This window comes from Ascaphus truei, chromosome 1 (assembly GCF_040206685.1).
Source record: "Ascaphus truei isolate aAscTru1 chromosome 1, aAscTru1.hap1, whole genome shotgun sequence".
Classification (NCBI taxonomy): Eukaryota; Metazoa; Chordata; class Amphibia; order Anura; family Ascaphidae; genus Ascaphus; species Ascaphus truei.
The window spans coordinates 70,880,423-70,901,788 of NC_134483.1; the positions used below are offsets into that span (position 1 = coordinate 70,880,423).

General features: G+C 38.6%; 1 protein-coding gene across 3 annotated transcripts in view; it reads right to left on the reverse strand.

Annotated features, from left to right (window-relative positions):
• The window catches only part of ANKRD55 (ankyrin repeat domain 55), a 136,895-nt gene that overhangs the window by 55,293 nt on the left and 60,236 nt on the right, over nucleotides 1-21,366 (reverse strand). For all 3 annotated transcript variants that reach the window (XM_075589242.1, XM_075589250.1, XM_075589258.1), the window contains 3 exons: nucleotides 5,785-5,845; nucleotides 5,190-5,318; nucleotides 1,433-1,617 (listed from right to left, as the gene is read on the reverse strand). In XM_075589242.1, coding sequence (XP_075445357.1) covers nucleotides 1,433-1,617; nucleotides 5,190-5,318; nucleotides 5,785-5,845 — 375 coding nt within the window. The remainder of the gene's footprint in view (nucleotides 1-1,432; nucleotides 1,618-5,189; nucleotides 5,319-5,784; nucleotides 5,846-21,366) is intronic.

Here is a 21,366-nt window from a genome sequence, read left to right on the forward strand (position 1 = left end):
AAGCTTCTATATTTAAATCTGAACTCACCAGCCCTTTTATCCCCTGTACCCAATTTTCCCAATTTTCCAACTCTATCTGTCCATGAAATGTCTGTGAATTGACTGTATAACTTTGTTCATTTAATGTAACCGTGTATTGTTATAACTCTGTGCCCAGGACATACTTGAAAACGAGAGGTAACTCTCAATGTATTACTTCCTGGTAAAACATTTTTATAAATAAATATAATTAAATAAATTATAGGAACCCTGGTAGCGGAACGGCTACCGGCACCACCTACGGAGGTCTGTATCTCCTGAAGCAGAGGGTCCTCAGAGCTGAAATTAAAGGGTTCCAGCTCCGGAGACCTCTTGCTTCAATCCTGTGTAAAAAAAAAAAGTGCTTTTATACATGCAGTAGTGAAAATGTTGTGTACTACAGGGGACAGATATGTTCAGTGAGTTGGCAATGGGATATCTTGACATATACACCTCTCATAAGTAATAAAGCCATTGTTGTTTAAAGCCAATGAATTTTCTAGAAGTTATACTGTATATGGATCAATGTATTGTTTTCCATGAACTGCTTTTAGCTCTACTAGACTGTATAGTTTGCAGCTCAAAACAGAAACGAGGAAGTGAATGAGAATACAGTAGAGGCAACGTTTATTCTAACATTTGCCGTAAACTAGCCGGGTTACATTCTGGGTATGTGCTGGGTATGTTCTGGGCTAGTTTGAGGCACGTTTAAGGCATTTCTGCATTGACTAACGACCCATAGGATTAACACATCAGGGATCCCTGGCAGTCCAATTCAGTTTGAATGGGACTGCCAGGGACCCCCGCTGTTAATCTGATAGGCCATTAATCAATGCAGAAATGCTGGGGCTAGTTTAAGGAAAGTTTAAGGCATGTATTCAGAATGTACCTGGGTGTTTCCTGGGTTTTTTGGGGAATTGCCACTGGTTTTTGTTCGAATAAGAGTTGCCTCTACTGTACATTTAACGGTGAACTAATATTACCAGGCTTATAAAACGACAGTGTGTAAAGCAAGGCACAGCTGGATATATTTTGATTGTGTTTACATCAAGCTGCCTTTTTTGGTGGCGCTCTGTATATATTTTTTTGTGTTCTATAGCAAATACTTTCAGTTAATAAATCAACAGCAAAGAAACAAATTATCAACAGTCTGCCTATCTATTGTTACCACAGCAGACCCGTAAACTGTGGTATAATACATGAAAATAAATGATTATCATGATTGGCATTGTTATTATTGTCAGAGCAAATAGGGTTTTTCTGTAAGATAATTCACTGAATTTGGTGCTAGCGTGTTCTGTTGGTGCTCAGGGAAGCATATTCATGGAAACAGGGACATAAACTAAATGACAGTCATAAATAAAATCTTTTTAATTAAGCAGTGATATGCATCATAACTTATATCCAAGGTTACCTGTCATCAACGTCAAGAGCCTGCAAATTGCATTCTGGGACTCTGGCAAGCTCATAGATAATGTCACTGTAACCTGCAGCAGCAGCTATGTGCATACACGTTTTCCCATTCTCGTCATCATAGTTGATTGTGGACTGACCCTGGTGATGATCCAGAATTATTGAACACAACATTCTGTTTCCACTCTGAAATCACAGCAGAAATAAACCCTTGGATGATGGTGATATTTGTGAGATCCGTTACAGCAGTACCATGTTAGGGTATTTACATTCCCTTTCCATGGTCCCCACACACAATTTGTCAACGATTGCTGACATATATAGCATCCATTAGTACGCTAAACCCTAACAGAACATTGCTCTAATGATGTAACCTAAATCAGTTCTGCTATAACTTTTGTTCAGGTCATCTATAGGGCTGATATATACAAGGGATTTACAGTAGCTGCCCTAATGTAGATTTGATTAGGTTATGATACCTTTTAGCAGACCAACATCAGAGTTCTTCATAGATGACATTATAGTGTTCAGAGTTTTTTGAAACCTCATAGGTTTCTTCTTCAAGTATACTATGGAGGATACCTATGTCTCGAAAACGCTGTGCACTATAATTTCACCCATTAAGAACTCTAATGTCGGTCGCTGAACGCCAACATAACCTACAGTACAATTAATTTGCTTTTCTCCAGGACCAATACAGCTATAAGAGCTATGAACTGCTGTCCTAATGTGAAAGCTAAACATTAAGGGCCAAACTTACTAAACAGTCAATATGCTGAAAGGTTTCTTCCAATGCTGGAAGTTGTCTTATGACAGAAGCCTGTTTAGCTTATATGGGTTATAATATGCGTATAAGTACACAGTTGAACTGATTCAGCTCCCAAAAAAACAATAGAGTTTAATACACTTATACATAACTTTTATACACATCACTGTTTTGGTGCTATTGATGGTCTTTGTTTCCCGTGGGTAGTGTCTGAAATCAAAATCATAGTGTTTGAAACCAAATTATTGGATGGATGAATAATTATCATGGTACAGAATCGTTCTCTTTTCAGAAGCAGTATTTAAGAGAAATATCCTTTGTACTGTATAAATTACCAGTATTTTACCCCTTTCAGCCTGTCCACAGACTTCATTGTAAAACCATCCATTAGTTTTTATTTGTTCACATTTTGGATTAAACATGGATTGAGGAACAATAGTTGAGCAACATCTTAACTGGTCACTATCGGGTTTCTCTGCACTGTGCTCTTTACACAATAATCACATAAATTGCTATCATAATAAACCGTTCTTTACTTTTCCAGTGCTTAAAAATATGAGGAGCTTTTAGGGGTACATCGCTGGACCTCCACTGAAAGTCATCCTCCTAAAAAAAAAACTGAATGTGCCCTGGTCCAGGTAAGTTCACATTCACAAAACAGTAGCAAAAATTAGTTATTTGCATTTTATAAGCTGTTGAAATGTGAACACTGCTTAGAGATATGCTAATAATTTGAATTAAAGTAATATTTACTCCACCAGATGACGTTTTACTACACTTGGTACAGAATATCACAACACTTTATAATTTCCTAAAAAAAAATATTAAATGTTACTTAATTGCTCATTCTTATTCCAAAAAGTTCAGTCTGGCAGTAAATTGTTCATCTTATTTAAGGTCAATAAATTCATTTTCTTGATACCGTGATCTTATTCCAGATAAGTTCATATCATTGTGACCCAGTCACCAGGAATTAGATTGTAAGCTTTACAGGGCAGGAACGGAAAAAATTCTATGTATTGTATAACATGGGATATTCTGCGACACTATATGTGAAACATAAATGTGAAGAAAGTATTTAAATAAGGTAGTCTTGCTGAGAACAGGACTTTACAATTACAACTACAATTACAGACTACAACATAACGTTACAATTAAATGGTTGTTAAAAATAATAATAATAATGATAATAATAATAATAATATTTGTGATTTAAGGGATAAGCGCAAAAGAGAGTTTCAGAGGTTTCTACGCCTTCTAACCAGCATATCGACACAATTCAATTTAGACACACACTGATCTCAAAAGCTTTAGTACTAGTTTTAGTTCCTCATTGTAAACAAATATCATCAGAGAATCATCCATCCCAACCATCCCTGCTGTGCTTAATAAGGAAACTGAGAGCTATTCTGCGGCATTCACTGTATCATCAATCAAGGATGGGTATATACAGTACTAGAAAGGTCCTTGAAACAGCCTGATAATTGCCCACCACCTAAAAGGTAAACTGAAGGGAGCACCAGAACAGCAATGTGTAATTGCATAGTTGCCAGCCTGTAACTAATGAAATAAAATAGCAGGAAGTTCTGTACGTAATCAAAACCGCCTCTAGTTTAAGCTCTGTCTCACATTTTAATATTGTCTGTAACAGTTACATACTCCCTTGACAAATATTATCTCTAACCTTCCATGAAATGTCTGTAAATTGAATGCATAACATCTGTTCATTTAATGTAACCATGTATTGTCATCATAACTCTGTGCCCAGGACATACTTGAAAATGAGACAGTAACTCTCAATGTACTGTATTATCTCCTGGTAACACATTTTATAAATAAAATAAATGTGGTCCTTTTTCTGGGGATTTATAATTGTACCTGGTAATAAGTGTTCAGGCATTTGGTGCGAGTCAACTGAAGAGACAATCTATGTAGGGGTTAAGGTGAGAGAGCACTTTTTATTGTATTTACAAATGTACATTTCCAATAGATTGTTTAGAAAATAATACCCACAGTGATAACATTTCTATTAAAATAGGTAAATATTTTAACCTATTTAATCTTTAGGATTTTTTCTGAGTCAATACTTTTTAAAATTCCTTTAGTATCTGTCTAGTAGCATTTATTCTTACAAATGACTGACTATATACACAGTGCTTCACATTATGGGACGTAATATTGTTAAACACACTGCCAGTATAAGGAATAGTGCTACAGCACTAATGGAAACAATGTGAAAATGGAATCCATGTCTGGAAAAGCTCACAGAGGGCCATTGCCTTCAAATACTTTCTGGGCAAGCTACCCGTCTATCTGAACAAGCTCCTCACCCCGACCACATGCAGCACTTATCATCTGAGATCTGACTCCAAAAGACTGTTCATGGTCCCAAGGTTCAACAAAGTATCCGGCCTCTCCTCTTTCTCTTACCGTGCACCTCAAAACTGGAACAACCAACCAGAGCCTGTCTGAAAACCAAAGCTGTCTCACATTTTAATCTGGTCTGCAACTGTTACATACGCCCATAATATATATTATCTTAACTGTGCATGCAATGTCTTGTATATAATGTATACCCTGTTCACTTATGTAACTGTATTGGTAACCATGTATTATTTGTCATTTAACTCTATGCCCAGGACATACTTGAAAACGAGAGGTAACTCTCAATGTATTATTTCCTGGTAAAATATTTTATAAATAAAAAATAAATTACAGGAGATGGAGAGAGATTTTACCAGAGTAACAAGTGACTTATATACAGTATAGTAGGTCTCCAAACACACCTTTTATTTTATAGCCACTACAGTACATCACAATGTGCTGGGGGGGGGGGGGCATGGCTGATGAGTGTCAGCTAATTTCACCTTGACTTTAGATTAATGTCACCTGGTAGGCAGAGGTTTAACAAATGTGGATTCTATTCACAAATTGAATTGTTGTTGTTACCTTGCATTGTGAGAATCATACTGTACAAGCCCATTTTACTTACCTGAACTGCCCAGTGAAGAGTCGTTTTAAAGTCTTTGTCCACCTGAGTAGGATCTGCTCCCTTCTGCAACAAGGTTTGCGCATGCTGAGGTCGATTATGGAATGCAGCCCAATGAAGTGAAGTCATTCCCTACCACGAAGATCAGAACAAAAACGTTCAAGCTAAATGTAAGACTTTACACGGAAACAGAACAAAAATTATCTCAGATTGATAGTTTATCACAAGAAAATTGGTTCCTTGTAACTGGTATTTATACTGTTGTTGCTACAGTAATGTTGGAACTGCTGCATGGTGTTTATCTTGTGGAAATAAATCAATTGAAACCTTAAGTCAGGGATTTATACAAAATAACACCTTTACTTAGTCATATAATTATTTAGTCGGTCACACAGTGAGAAGCGAATCAAAGGCTTTGGTTTGTTTAGCTGCCACATTCCATTAGGGTTCTGAAAAAAAGGTGTACCTTTTTAGCAACAGAAAATAAGTAATCTCTTTAGACTTTCCTTCTCAAATACACAGAGCTTTCACTTATACAATACAGCTGGAACTGTATTCATAATAAGAAACAGCAGAACAGTCACTTCTAACCACTCACCTCATTGTCCTGATGGTTAATCTCATTTAGAGTTGACTGTTGCAGTAGTACAGCTAAAAGTCTAAAAGGGAACAAAGGTACGTTTTGACTATAAAAAAATACATTTTTGTAGACAGTTGATTTATCATACTGTTCTGTAAAAAGCTCATAGTAATATGGAAAGCAAAAGAACACGAAGCATTAGTAAATGTTGATCCAGGAGCAAACAATATATATAATACCGGCGTGCTACAAACATCTCTGTGTATGGCAAAACAGGGCCCTATGGTGGAGGGCGCCCACCCCGGCACCCGAACTGGAAAGTTAGACCCCGTCTGGGTCGGCCTCTACCTCACCACCAGGTAGGGAATGGACCCACCACTACACCACTAAACAGTTAGGGCCTAGGGGAAGAGAGGGGGGGGGGGGGGAAATACAACGGGATGAGAGAGAGGGGGAGTGAGAAAGGGGGATAGAGAACGAAGAGATGCAGAAGGGGGTGAAAAGAAGGGAGAGATGGGGGAATGAGAGACAGGGAGAAAGAGAGAGACGAGGGGAGTGTGAGAAAGAAGAGGAAGCGAGAGGGAGTAAGAGAAGGGTGAGAAAGAGGGGGTGGGGTAAGAGAGGAAGAAGAGTGGGAGAGAGTGAGAAAGAGAGTGTGGAAGAGAGAGGGGCAGTGATAGAGAGGGGGAGTATAAGAGAGATTACTCACAAAGCCACTGATGGGGGAACAGACTTTCCCCAGTCAACAGTAAGGGTCTGGCTAATCCCGGTCAATAGTTAAGGCATGGACCCCCTCCCCAGCTGCACAATTTGTCAGCAACACTCACACCCCTAGCCTCCTTGCTCAACAGGAAAGCCGTCGGTGGCGTTGTGGCTAAATATAATTTCCCCACACAATTATTATTTTTTGTTTGTTATCTAAGCATTTTATAAAGTATGCAAGAATATAGGCCTTTTCAATATGGAGAAATGAGGAGCGTCACATGGTTAATGATAAATAAACTTGCTTCCCCTCTTCATTCCCTCTCTCCAGGGAATTGAAGTTAATACATTAATAACTGTGCATTACCCCACCTCTTACTATATTGAATCATCGAATCCCTTTCTGTAACCTACCAAACATCTCTGAAAAGAATAATGTCCCATTTTTATGGCTAAAAGGGTTATTGTGTCTTCTGCAAATAAAAACACATCCCATTAAATATGGTACTGTTAACTAACCTATCCTTGCAAGGACTATGCCATAGAACTTGTACAGTATATAGGAACATCTTGTAATCCATATTTTGTATTTGTTAGGAAATAAGGTTAGCTTCAGTAGCTTCTAATTGTCATGACAACCTATTCACAATATGGCACAAAGCACAATATTTCTGTCATATACATTAAGCAAAAGATAAGTAAAACATAATCCCCCTCTAAGACAAGGTTCATGTTTGAATATGCTCTAGTACAGGGGGGCGCAAACTTTTTTCCCTGCGCCCCCCTGACGGCTGTCCCCTCGCTCCCGCGCCCCCCCCAACCCCAACTTACCCGCGCTCCGGCGTAATGACGTCACGTTGCCATAGCAACGTGACGTCACATGACCTCGCAGCGTCATTTTGATGCTGCGTTGCCATGGCGCCGCGGGGAGGAAGCCGCCGGAGCCACGGTAAGTTAGGTTTACAGAGGCCCTGCAGCTCCCCCGGCACTTAATTTAAGTGCCTTCGGGAAGCGCGCGGGGCCTCTGTAAACCCCGCGCCCCCCGTCGGCAGTGTCGCGCCCCCCCTGGGGGTCGCGCCCCACAGTTTGCGCACCGCTGCTCTAGTACATGCTGTAAAACCTGTGGGCCGTGTGCCTGTGAGCCGATGCCTGGTAACTACGGGGGGCCCGGCGAACTCAGGAAGTTGCTGCTGGGCTGCTACTTCCTCCCCCGTTCGTGCGCTCCAGAAGAAAGCCGCGTAGCACCGGGAGCTCCCTCGATGTAAGGTGTGGGGCTATTGTGGGGGAGAGGGGCATGTTTGGGGCTTATGTGAGGCAAGGGAGCTCATGTGGGTCAGGGGGGTATTCTGGGGCTATTGTTGGGAGGTGGGACTATTGTGTGTGTGTGTATTGTGGGACAGGGGAGTATTGTGTGTGTGTCTGTGGGGAATGGGGGTATTGTATGTGTGTGTGTGTATATTGTGCAGCAGGAGGGTATTGTGTGCATGTGTGTATTGTGGGGCAGGGGGTATTGTGTGTGTGTGTGTGTATTGTGGGGCGGGGGATATTGTGTGTATTGTGGGGCTGGGGGGATATTGTGTGTGTATTGTGGGGGGCGGTATAGAGTGTGCATTGTGGGGGTGGGGGTATTGTGTGTGGTGGGGGAGAGCAAGAAGTGGGGGAGATAGCAAGAGTGAGAGGGGTGATGGATGCGAAGAGAGAAAGAAGGGATTGGGGAGAGAGAGATTAGGGAAGTGGGAGAGAGAGAAGGGAAGTAGGAGAGAGAGAAGGGATGGGGGGAGAGAGAAGGGATGGGGGAGGAAAGAGAAGGGATGGGGGGAGAGAGAATGGATGAGAGAGAGTGAAGGGATCGGTGGGGCAGATAGAGAGAAGGGATGGGTGCAGAGAGGGAGAAGTGGGATGGGATGGGGATGGGGTTAGGGGATGGGGAGAGGGAGAGCGATACTGGCGATTATATGTATTCTTAATAAGGAAAATGCAAGAAAAAAGTGTGCACATAGGTTATAGTGAAAAAGAAAGAAAGACAGCGCACGACTCTCATAGTGTGAGTAAGTAATTATAATGCAACAAAAATTGTGGTAATAGATGCACGTACAGAAATATCAGTTAAATATGCAGGGCATGTTTAGGGTACATGTTACCGCTCATGAATACAGATGACTTCATCGTGGACAGCCGCTGCGACCATCAACCAACGGTCCGGATGGAAACGTCCTTACATCCAGAAACTTGAATAAGACAGAGGATCCTTCACTTGGTCAAAAAGTCCACGGTAAGATACCCAGATAGCGGTATACGACGGGAACAAATACTTCCCTCACTGTGGGCTCTAAGGCTCGCTTAGCCCAAGCTGTATGCCTGTAGCTTTGGTGCCTTAATGTGGCGCCACTGACGTCATTGGGGCGTGCCGCAATTAAGCGACGACCAGCACTAGATCAGTGGATATCCTGCAGGCGGCCGATTAAAGTTTTAGTATAGTGATCACGGGAACAAAGTCTCACAGCAGACAATATACACTAATTCTACGCGTTTCTTAGATTCACATCTACTTCATCAGGGAACTGATGTGAATCTACGAAACTCGTAGGATTAGTGTATATTGTCTGCTGTGAGATTTTGTTCCCATTATCACTATACTAAAGTTTTAATCGGCCACCTGTTGAATATCCACTGATCTAGTGGTGGTCATCGCTTAATTGCGGCACGCCCCAGTGACGTCAGTGGCTCCGCATTGAGGCACCAAAGCTACAGGCATACAGCTTGGGCAAAGCGAGCCTTAGAGCTGACAGTGAGGGAAGTATTTGTTCCAGCCGTGTGCCGCTATCTGGGTACCTAACCGGGGACTTTTTGACCGAGCGAAGGATCCTCTGTCTTATTCAAGTTTCTGGATGTAAGGACGTTTTCACCCGGACCGTTGGTTGATGGTCGCAGCGGCTGTCCACGATGAAGTCATCTGTATTCACGAGCAGTTACATGTACCCTAAACATGCCCTGCATATTTAACTGATATTTCTGTACGTGCATCTATTACCACAATTTTTGTTGCATTATAATTACTTACTCACACTCTGAAAGTCGTGCGCTGTGTCTTTCTTTCTTTTTCATGTTCATCTGTGTGATGCTGAGCCATCCACTTCGACAAGCAGCAGACTCCTATTTATGTTGAAGTTCAATGTATGTATTTAAATTGTATCAGTATACTGTAGGACACAATTTATCTTATTATCACATTAGTAACACATTTGTGTTTTCAGTGTTTTCAACACAGGTGCACTTATTTAGAGATAGACTCTTCCAATCAAGATCTTTCTCATTTATACTCTATGTTGAGTAACTCCACATTTAGAAAATAATTATTGTTGTCACTTTTAAACTCAATTGGTGTGCAGTTTCTTTCTTTTTTTGCATAGGTTATAGTGACTGTTTATAAAATAAATTCTGGTGTGGCCCGATTCTTGAAGTCAAACTTAAGATTTGGCCCCTAAGCTATTCTGAGTTTGACGGGCCTGCTCTAATATATTTAACATCACATTAATTGGAAATGGCAATAGAAATATACAGTTGTTTGTGCTTAAGATACATGCAGAGTTTTCTATACTGCGCGGTACGTCACTGAACAAGCAAACGATTTATATGTAGAACATTGAAGACCACATACTGTAGGTCTTTTGTCACTTGTGCGGATACAATAAAAAGGATAAAATTACATTAACTTCAACACACCTGAATGATAATGGGGTTTTTTACATTTGTTTAGGAAATATTCTGTACATTATATTATATACAATATGTTTATTTATTGTATGGGATATCAGTGCAAAAAAGTCCTTTGTTATTCAATACATACTGAATGACATTCACTGAGATCCAAATACTTTGATGAGCCATGAATCACACACATACACTGAGTCACCTCTACACACTATCCACACATGCTGAATCGCTTCCATTCACACACACAGTAGACAATAATATGCAAAGAATCCAGATCAATCATATGTTTTCTCTGTCATTGAAAAGGAATATGTGGGAAACAACTTCCCAACGGTGTCTGATTGGGCATTGGTTGATTTAAGGCATTGACACTTGGCCCTCATATAACACCTTTACGCCATCAACTGAGAGAGTGTGGGTGGATGTCCACTATGAAGATAGAGAAGAATTGTTTTTAATTTTCAACTAATTTCCAAACAGGATTATCCCTCAAACAACAGAGGCTTGTGGGCTTCAGTTAAGGTTAAGAATCAGTTCGTCATGGGACATGGATGGATTTGGATAGATGGGCCCTGGATTAGCTCTCATCTAAGGCCTTTGGTTTTATTATTTGTGCCACATTTTGATTTGTGTCAAGTGGTGAAAACTGGTGGTGAAGACGTGGTGGATTATTTTTTTAAAAATAATTTCGGTGAGTTTTGGGGGAGATTTTTTATGCTTGGAGGTTGGACCGTTGTATTATATTAACACATTGTAGTAGTTCCTGGGGGGTCATTGACTTTGAAGATCTGGGAAAGACCTCTTTGCGGATCGGGTACTGTAAGTGGTTTTATTTTTTTTATTAATGCCTTGAGTACCAATGAGATTACCTAGACTCTCCTTGAGGTGGCCTAGGTAGTCTCCCTGACACTCAAATTTTTAACAACCACTTTATTTAGTATTTTAAATATACAGTATATATATATATATTGAAAAAAAAAAAAAAATATATATATATACAAAACTTGTTGGAAAATAATTAGGTAGGTTTATTTATTCCATAGAGCAGCAAGTATCCCGATGTTTCAGTCCCCAGAAGGACCTTCTTCATGGGTGTATATATATGTATATACTAATCCTACAAGGTTATTAGCTAAGCAGGGTACAGTTGGCTCTGTTCTAATCACCTGTTTTTGTGTAGTATGTACGTATGTAACACTGGAAAGAAGAAAACTGATTAAAAATAAGACACAAATAACAGCAGAGAATTTCAACTGAAAAATTGCTTCATCTTGCATGGGGATAATTTAACAAATATGAAAAACCTAAGAAAACTAGATAAAAGCACAGAAAAAACTGGATGAATCGCTAACAAACAAACCGGAAAATATCAGACAAATATGAGACAAAGCAGTTACTGAGGAAATTACAACAAATGAAGCAATCCCATGATGCAAGAACAAAAATTTTATAAATAGAGCTGTTAAAACAATACGCAAGCGTATAGGTGAAGATATAGGAAGCTTTAACTATGATATAGTGGAAGAGAATATTGAATATAACAAAAGTTTAAAGAAGATAAGGCAACCACTTATGATTGGGAATAAGCACATCGCTGTACTCACACAGAATGATGAATCAACAATAAAAGACTGTGCACTTATCATTAAGAGTGTTGAGGACTCCTGCAATAAATGAAACAAGGACACAGATAACACAGGCATAATCTAGCTGAAGAAAAGCGAGAAGAAACCATCAATGATGTATCATGCATGCTGCCTGAAGAAGTGGCAATAAAATCCATGAAGAATGGGAAGGCCCTGAAATCTTGGAGGAAGCTGGGGAAGAAGTAGACAAAATCCTTGCAAAAGTCTTTACATGCTGCTTGAAGAACAGAAAATACTAGAACAATGGAGAAATGTAATAGTTATCATCATTCACAAGAAAAGAGTCAAAGAAGACCTCAAGAATTACAAACCAGTCTACTTCCAATCACTTACAATATTTTTTACAACAGACCCTGGACTTTGCCCAACCGAGAGAATATTTGGGATTTTGCAGTGGATAAAATACAATGGACCACATCCATGAAGTTATTTCCCAACGATCTACAATTCAGTTTAGGATTCATAGATTCCGAAAAAGCATTTGATTTTGTCTACATGTTGTCAATTTGAAATACATTAAGAAGACAAAGGGGGTTATTTACTAAAATCTCCCGGCTGCAAAACTGGGGCAACGTCTGTGCTACTGGTGAACTACACCAGATTTATCAAAGGAAAAACTCCCATTGCTTTAAATGGGATTCATTTTCTTTGAAGAAAATTACTCTAATTTTTTAAAACTAGTTTTGCCCTAATTTTGCTGCCGGGAGACTTTAGTGAATAGACCCACTGACATTGTAAGGAACAATGACAAGAATGCCACATCAATCATTAGATTACATGAAGACACAAGCAAGATAAGGATATCAAAGGAGTGCACAGGGAGACACCATTTCACCAAAGCTCTTCACAGCAACACTTTAAGGGTTGTTCAAGACATTTAATTGGGAAGAAAAAAAAGTCAAAATCAGTGAATACTTTAGTCACCTATAATTTGCAGACATTGTTTTTTTTCCCCCACAAGTCCGAAAAACCATCAGAAACAAATCATAGAACTAACCAAAGCAAGTAATGTGGTGGGCTTCCATATCACCAATACCAAAGTGATGTTTAACAAATGTGTCAACTCTACAAAAATCACTTACTTATTATTTATTTTATTTTTTATTTATAAAAGCTTTTACTAGGAAATAATATATTGAGAGTTATCTCTCGTTTTCAAGTCTGTCCTGGATAACAATAGGACAGTTAGGATAACAATATATGGTTACATTAAATGAACAGAGGTTTTACAGTACATATAATTTACAGACATTTCATGGACAGTTAGAGATAATATATGATTATGGGCATTTGTAACATACATGATTAAAATTTGAGACATCTGCAGTCTTCAAATTACTTAAACTGGAAGCGGTTTTGAGAGTCTTTGGTAGATGTTCCAGTCGTGAGGTGCACGGTAACAGAAGGAGGAGCGACCGGATTCCTTTTTCAACCTTGGGACTGTGAACTGTCTTTTGAAGTCAGATTTCAGGTGATAAGTGCTGTGCGTGGTAGGGGTGAGGAGTTTGTTCAGATAGGCGGAACTAGAAAATGTACATTGTACCTTGGCCAGCAAGTATCAATGGATCAGAACCTTTTGAATTAAATCAATAGGAGAATGAAGTTGGGATACAATAAACAAGACAGTCTTACAATAGAAAGTTCCACTGTGCTTGAAGAGGAAATTATTTCACTAGTGTATTTTGCCTGTGCTCACATTTGGATGTGGTACTTGGACCATTCAGAAGCTTCAGCCAATTCAAAAAAGTATGGAGAGATGTATGCTGGGTATTAACACAAAAGACAGGATAGAATAGATGGCTTCAGAAGCAAACAAAATGGTGAAGAAATTAAAATGGCAGTGGGACAGATATACGGTATTGCACAAAGAAACGACCATCCATTCACAAATATTGTACTATATTGTACTGGATTACAAGGGATATCAAAAAAAACAAAATGAAATTAGAAATATGTTGAACCAACAGGAAGAGAGGCTTGCCACGACAGTACCTGGAAAACCACCGGGGAGGGCTACATCCAGCAGTGGATTGACAAGGCTAAAGAAGATGAGCATATATGTTTTTATTTTTACATTTGTTTTTAATATTTATTGCAATAACATACAGACCAATTTGCCATGTTTAGCTAATAGGCCCGTAAACACTGTTAGACAGAGGGGGCTTAGGTGGGTTGGGCTAGAGGAGGTGGAGGTGGGTGATACGGGCCCCCATAGGGAGGAGGGGGAAGTGTTAACCCCTTTTATGTCATAATGGCCTTAATCCTTCAATTACAATAGCAGATATGATGGCATGCCTTAATGATCACTGTGACTATATACACCTGGCATCTTTGGTAGTGAAGATAGAAATGAGTGAAAACTAGAAAAAAATATCTGAGCCCTGCGGGTCTTTTCTCAATATTTTTCCTCATTCCCAAAAACATTTAACCAGATTCATGAAAGAAAATTTTTTTAAGCAATATTTTTGTTACTGGTGAAGTAACACAATTGGTTCTATTTACTAAAGTCTCTGAACTGTAAAACTGGGGCAACACTCCCATGAAAAAGAGTGTGGAATATATATAATAACCTGCAATGGCCTGTACAGCAAAAAAACAGGTTGACGCAGACTCTATAAGTCATAGACAGATCTTTTGGAAAACATTTGCGTGATTCCGGTGATGAAAACTGTTAGGCATCCTCGTATATTCCGTTGCAATTAGGGTTCAGAAAGATAAGTCTCAAAGCAAAGGTCAATGATATGCAGGAAGAATTCAAAATTAAAAGATATTTGTGAGTCTCTTCAGGTTTGCTTTCCTTTCCAAGATGGCGACATAGACGTTTAGCAAAGAAAGATTCATCTTCCATCTAGAAATCAGTGCCGGCTCTGTTTCAAGCAAAGGGGTCCATGCTGGACCACATGGGGCCAAGCAGGTCTGTGCTGTCATGTTTTTCCCTGAGGTCACACGTACAAACAGCCTGATGCGCGTGTTTCACCACACCTTCATTAGGCTTACCAGACGTAAAATGGATATTTTACCAGACGTAAAAATGGATCTACTAAAAATGTTCCTCTTTCGGTTAGTCCAGGACACTTTCAATACTGTACTACCGAAATAGAGATCTCAGATTCTGATGCGGGAAACTCAGGTTCATTGTCTTTTCTTAGAGATAAGTATTTTTTAGGGCATTGCAGAGACCAAGACATTTGGCCAGTAGAGTCGGAACATTGAAGAGAGACCGCCAAGGAACACAGACACGTGATGGGGAAGGTCTAAGAGGTCCAGGAAATCGAAAACATTGAGGATATCAACTGAGATCGAGAAAATGATTGGACAGAGGCCGCAAACATCGGTTGAAATAGGAACTGATCTACAGATTGTCAATTTGTCTACACATATCCTTACTGAGTCACACATTTCTGTGTTAAGAAAGGGGCTTACCTTCTCTCCAGCAAAGTATTTTGATCATTTTGAGTGGGTCAAAGACCTGATTTTTTTTTGTAGGAAGCTTCTTTTACATAATTTTTTTCATTATAGAGATGAAGCTAATATCTGTTAATTATCCATGAAAGATAGAGAATATCTACAGACTTTGGAGGAACTCCTCTAATGAGAATGAAGAAAATATGATAGTTGGGTCTAAACTGTTTACTTTTATCCTCAAGTGTACCTTTACAACTTTGATAAGTTTATTTTCACAAATTCACACCTTTTTGCAAATAGTTATGAAGGACATTAAAAATAAAAAAAAAGGTTCACCTATGATTTATAATCTCACCCATTTAGAACGTGGCACTTGGGGAGATACAAAAATGAGACGAAGTTGTACTAAAAACTCTGACAAGGGAGGCAATGTTGTGATTTAATCTAAGGATTTAGATGATATGGAGGCCAATGGTCAACTATGATTCCCTGGCTGCTACAAAAAAACCTGTTTATCAATCCCACTATAGAATTTATGATGAATTTAGATCTGATACTCAAACAAGGCTTTCAAGACCAGATTATACTCTATGAACACAGCTGATGTGTTATTTCCTCACAGATGTGATTTTTGGTGCCAATGGCTATACTGACATTATACCATCTACTCTTCTCTGGTTTATTTCAAATAGTTTTGTGTTAAACCTGCTTTACCTCCATGTTGTCGCCCCTTCAATCAAGCTATTTTTAAGATTGGATTTGCTTAGCCCCAGTTTCTTGCAACACAGTGCTCTACTTTTTTTCTCCACGTTTGGATTTTTCTTCTCTTTTAAAATTGTATCTCTGGGTGTTAAATTAGGGTCTTTTTTTGTATATATTCTGCCACTCATCTTTATGCAGGTCACACATGTGAGTTCCATGATCTTGTTGTATATATCACTATTCAGTGTATTTTAGATTGTCTTAGGCTATAATGATTTTTATTTCAATATATATATATATATATATATATATCAAACACACAAAAAAGTATGTTGCTCAACACTGTATATAGGTAGTTATGTCAGACCCCCAAATTAATACTACCTACTAGGGTACATAGAAAGTATATATACCCAAGGAGGCAGAAAAATGAATAAATATAAAAGGGTAAACTGATGGTGCTAGGGGAAAGTAACAAATATAAAAAACACACAGAGAAAGAGACAAAGACAGTCCCCTGAGCTAGCACTCTAAATGAACTACAAAAATTATACTAATGAGAGTTTGGCAAACAAGACCCGAATGCGCCTTCAGTACAAAAAAATGAACAAGATTTTATTAAAGCAGCAAGACACACTGACTTAAAAACATGAACAAACAAATGGCAGCTAGTAAAAATATATAGGCTATGCAATAACAAAAGTGAATGCTGATAATTGAACCAAAAAGCTATGATGCGTCTAACTTATATAAGTAATAATATGATGAGGCAATCAAAAAACAAAATTGGAACAAAAATAATTAAACCAAAAATAGAAATTCTAACTGGTTAAACCCTATAGCTATAATAAACAAAAAATATATTCAAGGCATATGGAAAAGTATGTAATCAATAATACTATGTGCAAAAACATGAACATAGATAAAAATATACCTTAAAACCAAGGGAAAACACAGGGGAGGGAAAAGAAAAAAATAATTCAAATCAACTCATACCCTGATCAGCAAATATAAAAATGAATGAAACACTCTGCAGCATGAAGGTATAAAGTGACCATGGTCATAGCACATAGAAAGGTGGAAACAAAGTTAAGTACTGTTGTACAAAAACATGTGCTAGAGAAAGTAGCAAAAATGCAGATTGACAGGAACCATAATAGACAGTATCACCAGACAGCAGAGGGGATTATACTCAGCTGTCGCCAAATTGCGCATGGGTACCGTCCACTGTGGTAGAGTTATCTCTGTCTTCAAAAAGATTCAAGAAAAGTCCATGGTTTCTATGCTGCAGGAGTCACGCAAAAAAAAATCACATAAAGCTGCCAAACGAATACACTCTACGCGTTTCGACCGTCGGTGGGCTTCATCCCGGAGTGATAAATTAAAAGTGGAGGCAGGCTAGTCTATATAGAGAATCAGTTAAGTGCACAGAGTTACTCCCATATCTCTAAACCAATAGCTAATGCGGTATTCAATAAATGACATCATCAACCCTATTGCAAACACTCAGTTAATCAAGGGCAATCCCCCTGAGGCATTAATCCTAACAGCTGTTAGACTTCGCTGGTTGCGCATGCGCAATACTTATGTGCATACCCAGTAAAGTGCATATACACACACGGCAGATCCCTGCCAGAGAATAAGAATGTCGTCGATGTATCTCAACCAAAACAAAACATGAGGTCAAATGAAGACTATCCTCACAAAACACAACCTCCCTCTCCCACCATCCCAAAAATAAATTTGCATATGACGGTGCACAGGTTGCCCCCATGGCCGTCCCTCTGGTCTGTAAATAAAATCTGCTTTTAAAAACAAAAAAATTATGATATAAAATAAAGGACAAAAGCTGTAAAAGAAAATCAGTGAGGTTAGGACTAAATTGTGACATTTTAAGAAAAAATTCCGCAGCACACAAGCCATCCTTTGATATATCACATTGAATCCTCGATACTACCACTCATTGTGTGGAGACTACAAGGACCGGCATACCTTGCACCTGCGGCTCTTAACATCAAGTGTCGCGATATTTCAATGTGATCTGAGGAAGCTGTAACTAGGCGTTAGAAGCCTTTAAACTACATGGACCAGCATACCTTGCGCCTGAGCCTCGGAGAGCAATTATTATGATACCTTACTGAGCGCTGAGGAGGGCGCAAATAAGGCTTGAATACTATTATTGCAAACAGGACGTCTGTATTATGCAACTCATGATTCTTAAACCATGTATAATGCCGTGTGTGTATATGCACTTTACTGGGTATGCACATAAGTATTGCGCATGCGCAACCAGCGAAGTCTAACAGCTGTTAGGATTAATGCCTCAGGGGGATTGTCCTTGATTAACTGAGTGTTTGCAATAGGGTTGATGATGTCATTTATTGAATACCGCATTAGCTATTGGTTTAGAGATATGGGAGTAACTCTGTGCACTTAACTGATTCTCTATATAGACTAGCCTGCCTCCACTTTTAATTTATCACTCCGGGATGAAGCCCACCGACGGGCGAAACGCGTAGAGTGTATTCGTTTGGCAGCTTTATGTGATTTTTTTTGCGTGACTCCTGCAGCATAGAAACCATGGACTTTTCTTGAATCTTTTTGAAGACAGAGATAACTCTACCACAGTGGACGGTACTCATGCGCAATTTGGCGACAGCTGAGTATAATCCCCTCTGCTGTCTGGTGATACTGTCTATTATGGTTCCTGTCAATCTGCATTTTTGCATCTTTCTCTAGCACATGTTTTTGAACAACAGTACTTAACTTTGTTTCCACCTTTCTATGTGCTATGACCATGGTCACTTTATACCTTCATGCTGCAGAGTGTTTCATTCATTTTTGTATTTGCTGATCAGGGTATGAGTTGATTTGAATTATTTTTTTCTTTTCCCTCCCCTGTGTTTTCCCTTGGTTTTAAGGTATATTTTTTATCTATGTTCATGTTTTTGCACATAGTATTATTGATTACATACTTTTCCATATGCCTTGAATATATTTTTTGTTTATTATAGCTATAGGGTTTAACCAGTTAGAATTTCTATTTTTGGTTTAATTATTTTTGTTCCAATTTTGTTTTTTGATTGCCTCATCATATTATTACTTATATAAGTTAGACGCATCATAGCTTTTTGGTTCAATTATCAGCATTCACTTTTGTTATTGCATAGCCTATATATTTTCACTAGCTGCCATTTGTTTGTTCATGTTTTTAAGTCAGTGTGTCTTGCTGCTTTAATAAAATCTTGTTCATTTTTTTGTACTGAAGGCGCATTCAGGTCTTGTTTGGCAAACTCTCATTAGTATAATTTTTGTAGTTCATTTAGAGTGCTAGCTCAGGGGACTGTCTTTGTCTCTTTCTCTGTGTGTTTTATATATATATATATATATATATATATATATATAAAAATAGATTTTACCAGATTGGAGTCCGGAAAAAACGAGACAGCACACAGTCCACTACTGGACTGTGTGCTGTCTCGTTTTTTCCGGACTCCAATCTGGTAAAATCTATTTTTTACATGTGCATATGGGACAAGCATCAGCATTTTTCATTTGTTTACAGTGTGCCAACTGAGTGTGATTTTTTTCATATATATATATATATATATATATATATATATATATATATATATATATAAAATCAAAGGCTCCTTACCAGGCAGACCAGAGAATCCAGGGAATCCAAAGTAGGCACAGCAAGGAAGAGACAGTACACTTATTTGCAAAAAGAATTGTATTAGTAAAGCAGGCACAAAACACCAACGTTTCGGTCCTAAAAACAGGACCTTTATCAAGGGAGTGCTTTTAGGACCGAAACGTTGGTGTTTTGTGCCTGCTTTACTAATACAATTCTTTTTGCAAATAAGTGTGCTGTCTCTTCCTTGCTGTGCCTACTTTGGATTCCCTGGATTCTCTGGTCTGCCTGGTAAGGAGCCTTTGATTATATTCATTCATATGGGACTAAGCACCTGTCTTCATCTGTATTTGTGTGCCATCTGCTCTGTTACCTATATATATATATATATATATATATATATATATATATATAAAAAAACAAAAAAGTGTGGCGCCAAAAAATAATACTGTGATATGAATAAATTTATAGAACTATAATTAATAAATAAAGAATTGTGTAAAGTGTATAATGTTTGAAATTGTGTGTATCTCTTAAACTAGTGTAACCTTTTTAAATTCTATTATAACACAACCAATAAAAATTATCATAACAGTGCATAAACGTGCTAAAAAAAAAAAAGAAACAGAAAAATCAATAAAAAATCCAACCAGTCCTTCAATAATTAGTCCATAATGATGAGGTTTCCGATGTTGATAAAGGGGTCTTTGGGCTGCTCTCACACGGGGTAAACCAACTCCACAGATATCTACAGACAGAAAAAGAGAGAGAGCGCACGCCCCATAGCATAATATTGCATAAAATTTATTAAAAAGGGGGAAGGGGTAGGGGGTGGGGGGTAGGAATCGCACTCACAGGATGCAAATAGTTAAAAGGCAGTTTGTGAATATATCACCACCATCCGGTTCTGGATACTGGAACACGTCTCCGTGGACTCCCTCAGGGCTGCCAGACACGATCACCAGGAACCAGATGTATAAGGCTCCGTTCGCTGTCTGTGTATAGTCCAAACTCCAGCTCTCACTTCCAATGGCCGCCGATTGTATTCCCGCGCTTGGTGTAGGCTTCTGCGCGTGCGCGGCGTCGTCGTGATGACGTAATCGCGCTCTCAGTACCCTGACGCGTTTCATCACCTGACCGGTAACTTTCTCAAAGGGCTGATGCTGAATGGAATCAAGTCCTGCCCTTTTATAACCAGTCCGTTGCCAGGCAACCCGTGATCGGGTGATTGAATAAACCTGAATGGCACTAATGGGGCTAATACATGTCACAGATGCTAATCACATTGAGGACTAGTTTTCTAAGGGCTGATTTGGACTAGTGCACTTAAGGAATGAACATAAAGTAGATATATAATTGAAAATCCTTATGGACAATAATATGGGAACAAGAAGGATATCATAACATTAATACTAACACTAGCAATAAAATTCAAGCAATTTGACACTATATAAATTCATCAATCATTGTACTGCAATGTATAATTTCAAACACTATTCTCAAACTGTATTTAATGATTTCCCAATAGGAAAATCCGCAAGATAAGTTAATCGTACAAGATATATACAAATTTTATTTTCACACTCTCCATAAGTGTGGATAACTATACCATACATTGCACTACATGATCACCACATAAAAGCAAGATCACATTAATTAAAACAATGAATTCAGATCTAAAACAACAGATCTCAATCATAGATAGAACAATATTACCCATAAATTCCAATGCCATATCCATATATACATAGAGAAAGATTTAGGACCCATAGTCAATATAAAGCATGAGTGTAC